We start from the raw sequence: 14498 nt of genomic DNA, 5'->3' as shown, positions 1-14498 counted from the left end.
TCAATCCAATGAATTAGACTGCTTCAACGGTGAGCGCAAACATATTCAACATGCAATCAATATCATACCAAATATAAATGTTAGCATTAATCATATTTTTTTTGCAGGAAGCATTAATCATATAATTAACGCGCAGATAATATTCTACCTAATATCCATATGCAATTAATATACTAGGAAAAATCAACGTGCATCGCATTTACACATTTACTAGTCTGCCTAAATCACCGACCAAAAGCAGTCTTTTTTTCAACTTGTCATTGACGGTCCATACCTGGTGTATAATTTCATTGCTATACGAAGGAGAGGGAAATTAAAGTGTTATGTGGGTATACGAGCAAAATCCCAATGGCATATATGGAATTAAATCAAATTTTAAACATCCCAAGATACTTTTTAGTTGTTTCACGACAAAAATGTTTAGGCCCTATGCAGTGCTTCTTCCTTGGCTACCTACAATGGAATTTCCAAGAACACTTGTCTAGGATCTTCGGTCAAATGGGAAATAGCATGCACTACTGATCAGTCGCCGTAAGTACGTCCAAGTCTAGCTGGAACCATATGGCATTCATGGGCTCCTTGGCACAGAAGGAAGGGCAATAGCATTGCTCCCGAAATGAGTAGAACGTGTGCAGCCTGCCACCGCCATTGGTCTCATTATAGTTTGGTAGGAACATCTTGTTGCACAAATCTTCTTCGGGGGGTGACACGACAATCAGAGCATTGCTCCTATCCCAGAACACGGCCGCGTCCTCCATCTCTTGCAACTCCGACCAAACCATCTGAGACCTTTCTAGCTTGAACATTCGGACTGATGCATCACCATTCTCCCTGAAAATGGCGATTAGCTCCCCCTTCCACTCCACCAGATAGTTGTAGTCCCATTCCTCAAGATGCACGTCAGCGCTCCCACGTATCGGTTGATCCGGCTTTTTCAGGACGCTAAACTCCATCTCGTCCTCGTTCGGGTCTATGACTCCAAGCCTTCCATTGATGTCTAGAAAATAGAATACTCCGTCTAGGAAGACAGGGCTGTGTGATGCCATGAAGAACGGCGCGTCATCGTCGCTTAGGAATTCTTCCTTCCACTCTTCATCTCCCATTCGCCATGTCTTTATCATGACAACTTTGCTGCTTGGGGTGGATCCTGCGGCAAGAACCACAAAATCCGGAGAACCCGGCACCGAAGAAAAGGACAATCCTTTGAGACCAGTGACATCCAAAGGTGGAAGAGCGATCACATGGCCACCATTAGGGTAGTTCTTAAACGGATTCACTAGGAAGAACATGCGGTCGCCGCCTCTCGACACGATGACCCAACCGTTCTTTGTGAAATGCAGTAACTGCGACCCTTGAGATTTGAGACCCGAAGTAGGGATATTTACCCTGATACTATACTTCTTCTCGCCGACTGGATCGAAGATCTCGATAAGGTCCTCCTTGGTCCTTCTTGCTGGCCGAGTTGTCATCAGCAATGGCGACACTTTTGCATGCTGGATCGGGCTCTTAATGGAGTTCCACTGCTTGCAGACAGCTTTCAGGTGTTGTAAATCGATGAATGAAATCTTAGGTACTAGTAACTGCAACAAGTCAGTATGGAGATCACACCACCGCCTCACAGTGCTCATCGTCATGTCTTCTTTTTCTTGCTCTCCGCAGCAATGTTCAATTCTTGTATGCGTCACCTGTCAAGTACAGGTTAAACTTGCGTACTCAACCTAGTTAATTTATCAGTAATATAATCACGTACATACTTACTTCGTTGGAGACATTATCAGAAGTTTGGATAGTTCGTGCTGCTTCCAGACCAAAGCTGCAAATACATAAATAGAATCTCTAAACCACCTCACAAATACTACTACAACTCCTACAAATATTTGTACAAATCGAGTGAGTGGAATTAAACTTACCTAGTGGGAAGAGCCCAGAAAACCTGGTCCTCACCATCATCGTCATCATCGTCGCATCCCTCGACTATACTGAGCCAAATGGTCGCATCATCCAGAGACACGGTGTAGATTCCAAATTCACCGCAAACTTCACGCAGCACATGGATGCAGTTAGGTTGGGTTCCTGCTTCAGCCGCTGACGGGACCACAAAATTAAACCTGCCTACAAAGAACGTTTTGTCCCCGATGGTTTCGACAGTCTCCCACGCATTTTCTTCATCGTTCCATCGAAAAACCTTCACATCCACCACGGCCTGCGGGCACCCAAAGATGCAGCAGCGCACCGAGAAGAGCTCGCCATCGGGACACGGCACCGGGTAGCACTTGTACGCAGTATGGACTGGGCACGGGGGTGGGGGCGTCATGTCCGCCCTCTCGACCACCGGCGCCAAGTTGGATGCGTCCACGGCCACAAAGGATAACATGGTCGTCGCGTACATCTTCCCCTGGTAGCCACGGGTTATAGGGCCGTCGAACCAATCATTCTCATCGACGAGCTCCACAGGAAGACGGGACCACTCGGGGTCACCGGGGCGGCAGTGGAGGAGGAACGTCTCCCCGACGAAGTCGAGCAGGACGGTGCAGTCGGGCGGGGTTTGCCCCGAGAGCGCGCAGCCGAACTGTAGATGCAGCTTTGGCTCGTCAGGCAACGGCGGGAGAGCGATCACGATGGGTTCCGACGACGTATCAGCGAAGTTCACGAGGGAGCACTCGTTGGTGCGGTTGTCGAGCATGAGCGACCAGTCTCCGTCCCGGCCGAGGCATCGTTTTCCTTGCAACACCGGCATGTCCGGCGCCTCGTCCCAGCGGCGACATCCGTCGAACGGCGCGACGAAGATGGGTTTGCTTGTCCCGTTGAATTGTACCAACCACGGCTGCTGCTGCGTCGTGGCCATGAAGTAGGGTTCTTCGATGTCTGCTGCGGAGCGCGTCTGGCACTCTGGATAACGATCTCTTTTTGGGGGGAGAAAGAAGAAACGTCTAGATCTGATTATATGGCGACCTGGTCCGTCCGTGTCCGTCAGGAACTTACTCCATCTAGACGTCTTTGGTTCGCGATTTCCGATTACATCGCCCGTACCAGCTCCGGCTGGTTTCCAAAGACGGAACCAATCCGCTTCAACCAAACAGATCATGTAAGGCGACCACTAAGCGCCGGCGCGCCGGCCGAAACCTTTCGGCCGGTCGGCCCCTAGCCGCCCGATACATGCATCCACAGCCGCTTGATCAGATCCCGCAATGTTTTCTTCCTTCGCCACAGGAAACAAAAGAAAAGCCGCCCGCTCGCATCGGGCAAGGCCGCGCCCCTCCCACTGGCAGATCGAAGTTTCCCTCTGGCTTGCCTCGCCGTCGTCGTGCAGCACGCGCCCCACGCCCTTGCCGTCAACAGTAGCCTCCCGCGCGCCCCTCGCCGGTGCTGCCCCACCCTCCTGTCGAAATAGCTGGTTTCCACAGAATAAATAGCTGGTTCAATCCCTTCAAGCAATATTATAGATCCAGCAAAAAATCAAAAAGACGGGTAGTAGCACAAATCAAAGACAGTGGAAACAAAAAACAAAACGATGGTAGCAAAATTTGGGAGTGATTCCAGCAAAAAGATGGATCCAACAAAACAAATCAAAAATAAGGTTGTAGCAAAAAATAAAGACGGTGGTAGCAAAATTCAAAGACCGTGGTAGCAAAAAATAGAGTGGTTCCAGCAAAAGGATGGATCCAGCAAAAAAAAATAAAAATCAAAAACAGGGATGATAGCAAAAACTAAGACGGCAGTAGCAAAAATAAAGAACCGTGGTAGCAAAACTTGGAATTGTTCCAGCATATAGATGGATCTAGCAAAAAAATCAAAAGACAGGGGATGCAACGGTTGTAGCAAAAAACAAAACCATGGTAGCAAAATTTGGGAGCGGTTGCAAAAAGCACTCTAAATGTGGATCGTAGCAAAAAAAATGTTGTTGATTCCAGCAAAAATAGTAACCAGATGTAGCAAAAAATGTCGCCGACTGCAGCTCCCGCCAGGGCTGTTTCCAGCATCTCGTCCGCTAGTCCATGGTGCAGCCGCCATTCCAGCACAGGTGGAGGCGCGTCGCTCACCGGAGCAAAATGGGGGCAGGTGGAGGCGAGGCACTCGCCGTAGCAGCGCGGTGGGAGGTGGATGCGGCTGCTCGCTGGAGCAACGCGGTGGGAGGTGGATGCGGCCGCTCGCCGGAGCAGCACGGCGCAGGTGGGTGTGGTGCTCGCCGGAGCAGCGGGGGGCAGGTGGATGCAGCTTATGCCGTCACGGTTGTAGCACCGGGCGCTGCCGTCGCAACTCCCCCGTCGCCATGGTTGCAACTCCGCCTTGCTCTCGTCTTCGTCGCAGGGCATGACGCTGCTTGCGGACGGGGAGTGGCTGGAGCAGCTGCGCAGAGCAGAGAAAGGAAAGACGAAATGGGAGAGAGAGAGAGAGAGCAGCGACGCAGTGCAGAGAAAGGATGAAACGAGATGGGAGAGAGAGAGAGAGATGTGTGGTCGGGGAGAAGAAAGGGATAAGGTAGAAAAGTTGTGGGCGGCAACGGGCCACGTGCGATGCGTTGTGGCTGTGTGCGAGAGCGCAGCGCGCTGACTCAGAACGCGCCGGCCGAAGCTTCGGCTAGTCCGCCGGCCCCAAACGTTTCCCATCATGTAATCACAAAAACTGTCAGCTAAGCTAACACAGTTGTATCCTTCAGCATCCAATACGTTACCTGTTCCAACCAAACGCGTCATGGCCACTCTGCAGCTGGCCGGCAAGGCGGTTGCTTTCGCGTCCCCGGATGAGGAAGATGCCCCGGTCATCATCGACTTCGTGGCAGCCCGGTGCTCCGTAGCAGGAAGGTTTGCCGCATCGCAGGGAGGTTCGCCGTACCCTGCTCACCCCGAAGCCATCGTCCGTGAGACCGTGGCGTATCCGTGGCGAGGTGACCGTTCAGCGGGTGGCAAGCATAGACGGCAGGTTCATCTGTTAACGTTTAAAAGTGGCACGATTATAAAGAGTAGCTTGAAGCTATGTCAAGATTAATTCAAACATATTATCGAAAGTCACCATGAGATGGCTCTCTTTGAGAAGATCAAGATGGATATGAAGATGGCCTAAAACAGAGCTCGAATGCAAAAGTTATGACAAGCTCAGAGATGCTCATGTTGACATCAGATTAAAGAATGGCTTGAAACTCAATTATGATGGCCGCAAATGGAAGAAATTTCAACATGAAAGTTGTGCGTCTCGTCGAAGCGGTTGATTTTGATATAAGAAACGTCTCAATCGAAATTCGTATGCAAAAGTTATAGCCGAAAATGCGCGGCTGCATCAGGATGGCCGGACACTCCGGGAATGATCATCCGGGTTTTGAGTTTCTTCGAGGATGGCCGGACACTCCGTGGATGTTTGTCCGGGTTTTGGATTTTTCTGCCGCATACTTCGGAAAACAGCCGAAAACTCCCCCAAGATGGCCTCTGATCAAAATACGTTCAACATGAAAGTTGTTCGTCTCGTCGAAACCGTTAAGATTGCTTTTGGGCTCGTTTCCAGCCGTGGTCGTTTACTACCCCAAACGTGGCCCGCAAGGTCCAGCCAGTTTAAACCGAATAGTTTTGGAAAGTTCGGACAAAACCAATCCGAAATTGACTAGGGTTTTGGATGTGAATCCAAACCTTTCCTTGCACGGGAAGTCCAGCCGCCTCTTATATACCTAAGGGGTGACGGCCGATTGAACAACACACAATCAAACAAATCATCTACCACTTTTTATCTTTTATCTTTTCTCCTTAACCCTAGTTCTTCTTCTTCCTCGTTCTTCGTTGTTCTTCTTCATTGCAGGGCGGCAAAACTCGAGGCCCTAGGGGCGGTCAGGCCGACCTAGGGCAGCCCATAGCCGCTGCGCGCCCTGGCGGGGTCCCTCCCGGGCGTATGGGGTTTCGGGTCTACAAAAGAGCCTGCCGGATTGTCTTGCGTACCGCGCTTCCGGCAGGTCTCCTTCGACGTGAGCTGCGGTGCATCACGCCCGGCGTCGAGGGTACATGGTGACGTGTTCATGTGCGAACACATTTTTTGGCGACTCTGCTGGGGGCCAAAGTTTGAACGGTCTCCAGCCTGTCCTTGCTACGAAGAGATCGTCATCATGTTGCTGCAATCTACAAAGGTAATATGAATACCCAATCCCCCTTTGTAGATGCAAATAATCCATATGTTGTTGCTAGATCACCTAATGAGCATAATGTATCGGCTAGCCCTAGTTTTATCAATCATGCATCTAATTATGCGCAAGGGCCGATGCAAAACAATTTTCATGCTTCAAGTTCTCATGATTTTAGCAACATACGACATATGTATCCAAACTCTCATGCATCGGCAACCCCACAAATCCATATGCCGATGAACAACATGATGGGTTTGGTTAATCAATTTGAAACACCTCATGTTAAAATTTCTAATAGCATACAAGAAAGTGTTTCACCTTTTTATTCATCGGCAACTAATTTGCAATATGTGAATCCAACCATGCCGATGAATGAGAGAATTGTCCATGCTACTACTAGCTATTCGGCCAGTTACTCTCAACCATCATATGCTACACCTCATGTTAGTAATTTTTCGGCACCATACACAACTGTAGATGCTCATAATTTGGCTTCACACCTTTTTGGTCATAGCCGAATAAATGTAAATTTTACAGGAACCGTTGTGCCAAATATTATAGAAGATGAGGTAGTGGTGGCTGCATTGAAGAGTTTAGCCCAGAATAAGAGGATTAGTGCTATTTGCCTTGAACAACATGAAAAAGGGCTATTTCCTGATTATGCTGCAATAAAAGCTAGAGTTTTGCAAGAAGATGAATCTTTACCAATTGATAAAATTGGCGAGCAAAAAAATGGTTTTACAACAATGCATATGCCTTCACCTAGTACTATATCATATTATACACCCCTACACTATTGCAAAATTTTGGCAACACCCGTGTGTCATTGCCGAAAGAATCTAAAAGCATTGGGGGGCAATCATATCTGGAGTGGGCTGAAATTGAGAAAAAGCTTAAAGCCAACTTTGCCGCTTGCCGCCATAAACAAATAGAAAAAGAATTGGCTCAGATAAAAGAAGCATTGCCAATTGGTAGTATCAATGAAAAGAAGGATGATTCGGAACTTGAAAGTGCTTCGGTTGAAAAAGCCGAATCAAGTAGTATATATTTCGAATCCATCAAATCCAAAGAGGCAAGCATTATTGAGAAAGGGCATGGCAAGCATAGCAAAACAACCATGCTTGATTTTTCTGAAGTTAATGGAACCTACTTCCTGCCCTATGAGTTCCGTGCCATTGACAAGCTTCAAGGACAAGAACAAGTAGCCGAACAAAGTTCGGCTGACATGGATCTTCAAAGCAATGATGCACGGAATCAAGAAAAAGATGATGACAAGGTGTTGGGGAGCCATCCAAAGACGGAGCAAGATGTTCTTCAAGTGGCACCACCATCATGCCCTCCCAACATATTTGAAGAGGTATGCATAGCGAGTAATTTACCTATTTTCAGATTTGGTCAGAACTTTATTATCGATGCATCTATTAGAAAAATCCTCATAAGTAATTTTGAAAGACCAATGAAGAAGGGTAATTTACTTGTTAGCAATAAAATTGTTATGGAACATATCGGCCAACCCATTGCGCCATTTATAAAGACCGATAATGACTTATTGTTACAGCCAAAGCTTTCCGTGTTTCTTTGTCTAAAGTTCATAACTAGTTGGGTAGCTTTGCTTATTTTGTACTTGGCTTGCACTTGGTCTCAACTGAGACATGTATGTTCTAAATATCTTCGTTTTAGAAATTTAAAGCCAAGGTTAAAATCTTTTGGGAAAACTGATGCTAGTATAGTTTCTTATTTAAGGACATCGGAAAATGAATGCGAAAGAGAATTCATAGCCGAATGGGAAGATGCCAAATCTGAACCATTCGTTTGCTTAACTCCAAAGCCGTTCTCACAAAAAGATCGGCTAGAAAACAAAAGGTATACCTTCAATTCAAGCATGTGTGATCAAATATTTGATTTGTTGCTAAAAAAATAATTACATAAGAATTCTTGATCACCATGTCATGCCATCAATCCAAGGACGAATGTATTGTAAGTTGCATTATTCGTTCAAGCATAGATTTGAGGATTGCAATATGTTTCGTCAAATAGTTAAATCGGACATTGATAAAGGACGATTGAAATTTGTTGAGACACCAAAAGATGACCAGTCTATTCCGATTGGTCCCGATGGCAGAAAGTTTTTGCATCAGCTGCTTCAAGCCGATCCATTGAAAGAGAAGGTAAAAAATGCAGGTGATGGGATTAAGCTTTCAAATAAAGAAGTTGTTGAAGAGCATAATGAACATAATCTTGAGAGCGAGAATTCCATCGAATCTACAATGGAGATGCCAAGGACTGGGGGGCAGCAAGCAAATCCAATGATCGATGAAAGCAAACTAAAAGAAAACAAAGGCCGAAATAAGCGCAAGTTTAAGAGATCAAAGATCACCTTCGCTGAACTATTGGATAAATATCAAAAGAAGAGTGAAGAGAAGAATACTTATCGGCCGAATCATGCAAAGAAACTAAGATCACCCCCAAGGCGCAAATATAAGGATCGGTATGGGCAAAGTGAGAATTTGTACGCAACATATTCATATCCTTATTTTGGGCCGCCAATGCCAATGCCGTGGATGCCTCCCTATGCTCATGTAGATCCATATCTATCATGGGAGAGGTATGATACAAAAGCACATTATCCATCTTATTTTAGAACATCTCACCAATATTATGTAGCTCCGAGAAAAACAACATTTGAACAATCACATGTTAAAGACCGTTTCAATCATAAGGAATCGGCCCGGAGCTCAAGGAAGAAGAAAGAGGTAGTCAAACAAGTTTACCGCGTTAAAAGAGATGGTCGTAAGAGTGCTACTTCAGATTTGATCTCAAATGAAAAAGAGCCAATGAAAGTATTGACATTGGCTACTACAGGCAATGAGATGAAGCAATCATTTGTTAAGAGTCAAACTGCCAAATCTGAAGAAAAGAAGTTGAGAGTGCACAAGGTCAAAAAAGAATTGCTGTTGGTCAAAACAGAATCACAACCGAGATGCCCACTCGGCTTATCGTATTGGCAAAAGAAGGAATTACCAAATCTTAGTGCACAAGAGCTGAGAAAGAGGAACATGGCATGGGTTCCCAAGAGGATTAACCAAACAAAAATGATGTGCATGCTTCAATTGCAACAAGTACAATAAAAGTGAAGAAAGAGAAGGATGGAAGCAACAAACAATTAAGCCGAAGGTGTGCATCACAACATCAAAATCTTCGGTTAGCACATCATCCATTTTCTTCAACAATGCCATTGATGCCTTTGCCATGGAATTCATCCACAGGTATGATCAGTTACCCTCCATGGACTTATTTTGATCCATGGATGCTGTAAGGGCACTTTTATCCCTTAAGTGTTTTGGTGATTGATGACAATGCTTTTGCGAACTAATCGTGTGCCTTGAGTTTCTCAGATACTTCATCACTAGGCACGAGACGATTCGGTGCCCCTCGGAGACTATTGAAGACGGCGTTTTTCTATGTTTCTCTTTGGTGGATTTGAGTCGTAGGAGAGCCGTACTATTAAGAGGGGGTCCGCGTCAGAAAGGTTTGGGTGGAATCAACACGTACACTTGTCCTACCTTTCCTTGCACTTTGGAGCATCTCTCCGTTATCCTAGTTGTGCCTAAATCTGATGGCTACTGCTGTACTTGCGGTAGTACTGCTCTAAGGAGCGGTAGTACCGCAAGCACCTGCGATAGTACCGCTCCTCTAGAGCCTTAGTACCGTGGCTCCCAGGCCTAGTGCCGCCCCGGTACGGTAGTAGGGGCGGATGTAATTTTTTACATCCGCGCCCCCACGGTAGTACCGCTCGTCCTGCGCGGTAGTACCGCGGGAGCTCACGGTAGTACCGCTCCCCCGGAGTCGTAGTACCATGGCCCTCCTACCTAGTACCGCGGCGTCACGGTAGTAGGAGCGGATGTAATTTTTTACATCCGCGCCTCAACGGTAGTACCGCGCCTCGTGCGCGGTAGTACCGCGTCGGATTTTTGCACTGTTTCATTTTCAGCAGAAGTAGGCACGGATGTAATTTATTTCATCCGTGCTCTTCATAGGCAGTGACTTTCCTGCCTCGCGGTAGTACCGCAAGGGGGAGCGGTAGTACCGCGCAAGCGGTAGTACTGCACCCAAGTCAGGCAGGTCCCGGCCTCTGCTGCTGCCGCGGAAGTACCATGGTCCTCCATGGTAGTACCGCACGGCCTCGCGGTAGTACCGCGCCCCTGGAGCAGTAGTACCGCTTGTCGCAGGCTGAACATGTGGATAACGGTTGGATCTTTTCCATGACTATATAAGGGGCGTCTCCTACCTCTAGTTGACTACCTCTTCCATCTCCAAGCTCCATTGTTGCTCCAAGCTCCATTTTCGCCCGATCTCTCTCCCTAGCCAATCAAACTTGTTGATTTGCTCGGGATTGAGTGACAAGGCTCCGATCTACACTTCCACCAAGAGAGATTTGATTCCCCCCACTTATCCCTAGCGGATCTTGTTACTCTTGGGTGTTTGAGCACCCTAGACGGTTGAGGTCACCTCGAAGCCATACTCCATTGTGGTGAAGCTTCGTGGTGTTGTTGGGAGCCTCCAATTGTTGTGGAGATAGCCCCAACCTTGTTTGTAAAGTTTCGGTCGCCGCCTTCAAGGGCACCAATAGTGGAATCACGGCATCTCGCATTGTGTGAGGCGTGAGGAGATTACGGTGGCCCTAGTGGCTTCTTGGGGAGCATTGTGCCCCCACACCGCTCTAACGGAGATGTACTTCCCTTTAAAAGGAAGGAACTTCAATAACACATCCTCGTCTTCACCGGCTCCACTCTTGGTTATTTTGTGCCTTTACTTTTGCAAGCTTACTTGTGTTGTATGTATTGCTTGCTTGTGTGCTAGTTGTCATTGCATCATATAGGTTGTCCACGTAGTTGCATATCTAGACAACCTATTTTGTCGCAAGGTTAAATTGTTAAAGAAAAGCTTAAAAATTGTTAGTTGCCTATTCACCCCCCCTCTAGTCAACCATATCGATCCTTTCAATTGGTATCAGAGCCTCGTCTCTTTATTAAGGACTTTGCCGTTCGAAGAGTATGGTTGACACCAATGACGGTGCGGAGGAGCACTCCGGTGTGAATCCCATCTCATCTTCGGCCGAAGGGGGAACCTCGGTCTCACGTGAGGAATTCAATGTGGCTTTAGACACATTGAAAACCTCCATGACGGCCGAGGTTAAAAGCATGTTTACTGAATTCCTAGAAGGACTTAAACTATCTACCTCACCGATGAAAGTGGGTGATCCCACTAACAAGGTGACGGATGCTACCTCCGACAAGGGGGAAGCTAACAATGAAAAGAGTCCTTCTACTAGTGGTAGAAATGGCACCGACATCTTTGCCCATGTGGAACCCCCAATTTATGGAGGGCCGATCCCCTCCACTCATTTGAATCATGCCGGTCCTCCTCCTAAATATGAGAAGCATGAAGATTTTGATTCTTGGGTTTATCGCTCCAAGCGTCATTTAAAACATGTGAACAGTAACCTTTGGAGAATCATTGAAGAAGGTTTCTATCCTCATGACCCAAGCAACTTCACCCCTCGAGAATCCGTGGACAATCAATTCAATGAGAGTGCTCTCTTCATCATCCAAGATGCTATCCTTCCTGAAGATCTCCCTCATCTTCGACCTCATGCCATGGCTAAAGAAGCATGGAAATGTGTTGAGTCTCTCTATCGAGGAAGTGCTAGCATTCAACGCTCCAACTATGAAGTGGTGCAAGATGAAGCCGATGAGTTTGCAATGAAAGAAGATGAAGAACCTCGTGAGCTCTTTCGAAGAGTGACCAAACTCGCGGTCTCACTCCGAGATCATGGAAGCAAGGACACGGATGACAATTAGATCAAGCGCAAGTTCCTCAAGGCCATGATGCCCTACAACAAGGCCATGTCCTCCGTCATTCGTCAAAGACCAGACTTCCACTCCATGACCTCAAGTGAAGTGTTGGATGAGTTCGTTGCAATGAGCATTTTGGACAAGACCGTCGACAATGCGGTGCTCCATTCTCAAAGGGCAAAGAAGCCCAACCTTGCTTTGAAGGCCAAGGTTATTATGGAAGAAGAGGAAGAAGTGGAAGATGAGGAGAGCAACCCCGAAGACACCAAATTTGATTATCAGGAGCACATGGCCCTTGCTCCAAGACAATTTTGGAGCAAGAAGAATACAAGACCCAACTTCAACAAGAACAACTCAAGTGGCGTCAAGGGCAAGCAATGAGTTAGAACTTGCTTCAACTGTGGCAATGTGAGCCATTTCGTTGCGGATTGTCCTTACAAGAAGCGGGAAGACAATGGTGGCAAGTTCATCGGAAAATACAAAGCCAAGTCCTTCCCCAACAAGAACAACTTCGCCAAGAAGACTCCCACTCGTGGGTTGGTGGTTCAAGAGGAATACTAAGAGGATGATGATGATGATGAAAATGAAGAAGCGATGGCCATGTCATCCGTTGCCATTGCTACTACTCCCCGGGTGTCTCTCTTTGATTCACCCAACGAGAACATCACCGCCAAGTGCCTCATGGCTAAAGCTTCAAACAAGGTAACCCCCAACATTAAAACCACCATCATTACTAATCCCTCAGTGGAGGATTGCATTGATGAACATGATGGGTCTAATGAAGAAGTGAATGAGTTTGAGTCTTTTATGAGTAAGCTCAAGGGAAAGTCCAAGAAGCATTTTGTTGCTCTCTTGGAACAACTTGGTGAGGCCAATGACATGATCGAGGCTCATGAAGAAACCATCTCTAAGATGGAAGGTCATAGTCGTGACTATGCTGATGAGATATCGGATCTCTCTGATGCTCTTGAGGAAGAGCGTGTGCATCGTTTGACTTTTGAGGAGTCACACAATGATGACCATGCTAAGTTAAAGAAAGATCTTGATCATGCTCTTGTCATGTCTTGTGTTCTAACTTCCGAGAAGGCTAAACTTGGGGTTGATCATGCTAGACTCAAAGAGGAGTTTGAGATACTTGACAAGGCCCACAAGGTCTTGAAAGGTGATCACGCTAACCTCAAGGAGTCTCATGCTCAACTCCAAGTTAAGCTAACCAAGGAAAAGGTCACCTTTCCTCATATGGTATTAATTGATAATGCATGTGCTACTAACCCGTGTTGTGAGCATGTGCATCTTGTGGAGGAGAATGCCAAGTTTAAGGATCAACTTGAGAAAGGCCTTGTGACATGCATTCAAGGTGAGAAGAACCTCATCGACCTTTTGAGCAATCAAAAGGAAGTTGTGGCCAAGGAAGGAATTGGGTTTGCACCCAAGTCCAAGAGCAAGAAGAAGAAGAAGAACAAGACCAAACGTCCTCCTCCTCTCAAGCAAAATTTTGTGAAAGAGGGAGAGGGTGCTCCTAAGGAGAAGACGGAAAAAGTGAAGGGAGTTGACGTCCAAAAGGGCAAAAGCATTTCCTCCAACAAAGCCGGCGACTTTAACCCGTCATATGTGTTGTGCCATGCTAGTGATGGACATGTTTATGCTAAATTTGTTGGTTCTCCTTGTGAGTACATTGAGTGGTCTATTTGGGTTCCCAAGAACCTTGTTACTGACATCAAAGGACCCATTACTAAATGGGTACCTAAAACCAAGCATTGATCTCTTGTAGGTGTTTGCTTTTGGTGGGGGATCATGGTTGCTCGACAGTGGAGCAACAAATCATATGACCGGGAGCAAGGACTTGGTGGTGGACGTGCAAAAGATTCCATCTATGCCCACCAATGTCGAGTGAGGTGATGCATCACATTCTAAGGTATTGGGTCTCGGCAAGGTTGTCATTTCTCATGATCTAACGATCGAGAAAGTCATGCTTGTTGAGTCCCTTGCATACAATTTGCTTTTCGTTCGTCAACTTGCACTCATGGGTTTTGCTACTTTCTTTGACATTGATACCGTGGCCCTCTTGTGGAGCAAGACTCTTAAAGTAGCCTTTGTTGGGCATTTCGAGAATGGTCTCTATGTGATTAACTTTTCGGAGCGACCCACTAAGACCGCGACATGCCTAATGGCTAAAGTTGACGTGGGATGGCTTTGGCATCGCCGTTTAGCCCACGTCAATATGAGATCTTTGCAAAGTCTTCTCAAGGGGGACCATGTCCGTGGACTAACCAATGTTAGTTTTGCCAAAGATCGTGCTTGCAGTGCTTGTATCGAAGGAAAGCTACATGAGACGGCTCACCCTCCCACTACTATCATCTACACGAAGAGACCCTTGGAGCTCCTTCACATGGATCTCTTTGGGCCTCCATCTTTTGATAGTCTTGGAGGTAGAAAGTATTGCTTGGTGATTGTGGATGACTATTCAAGATACACTTGGGTATACTTCTTCAAGAGGAAGAGTGAGACTCAACAAACCGTCATCGACTTTGTAAATGAAG

General features: G+C 46.7%; 1 protein-coding gene across 1 annotated transcript; it reads right to left on the bottom strand.

The window, feature by feature from the left end:
- Nucleotides 1-332: 332 nt before the first annotated feature.
- On the bottom strand, nt 333-4457 carry LOC119362309. The gene is made up of 3 exons (XM_037627506.1): nt 1911-4457; nt 1759-1813; nt 333-1685 (listed from the first exon to the last, which is right to left on the bottom strand). The coding sequence occupies exons 1-3, from the start codon at nt 3083-3085 to the stop codon at nt 516-518; spliced, it is 2400 nt and encodes a 799-aa protein (XP_037483403.1). The 5' UTR covers nt 3086-4457; the 3' UTR covers nt 333-515.
- Between the last annotated feature and the right edge of the window lie 10041 nt (nt 4458-14498).

The sequence above is a fragment of the Triticum dicoccoides genome, chromosome 2B (assembly GCF_002162155.2).
Source record: "Triticum dicoccoides isolate Atlit2015 ecotype Zavitan chromosome 2B, WEW_v2.0, whole genome shotgun sequence".
Taxonomy (NCBI): domain Eukaryota; kingdom Viridiplantae; phylum Streptophyta; class Magnoliopsida; order Poales; family Poaceae; genus Triticum; species Triticum dicoccoides.
This window is presented reverse-complemented; position numbering and strand designations above follow the sequence as displayed.

Excerpts from the sequence above, each read along its gene's own strand:
- LOC119362309 (XM_037627506.1), bottom strand. The coding sequence starts at position 3,085 with ATGATCTGTTTGGTTGAAGCGGATTGGTTCCGTCTTTGGAAACCAGCC. Across the intron at positions 1,814-1,910 it reads TTCTGGGCTCTTCCCACTAG|CTTTGGTCTGGAAGCAGCAC; the intron begins GTAAGTTTAATT and ends ATGTATTTGCAG. Across the intron at positions 1,686-1,758 it reads CTGATAATGTCTCCAACGAA|GTGACGCATACAAGAATTGA; the intron begins GTAAGTATGTAC and ends TGTACTTGACAG.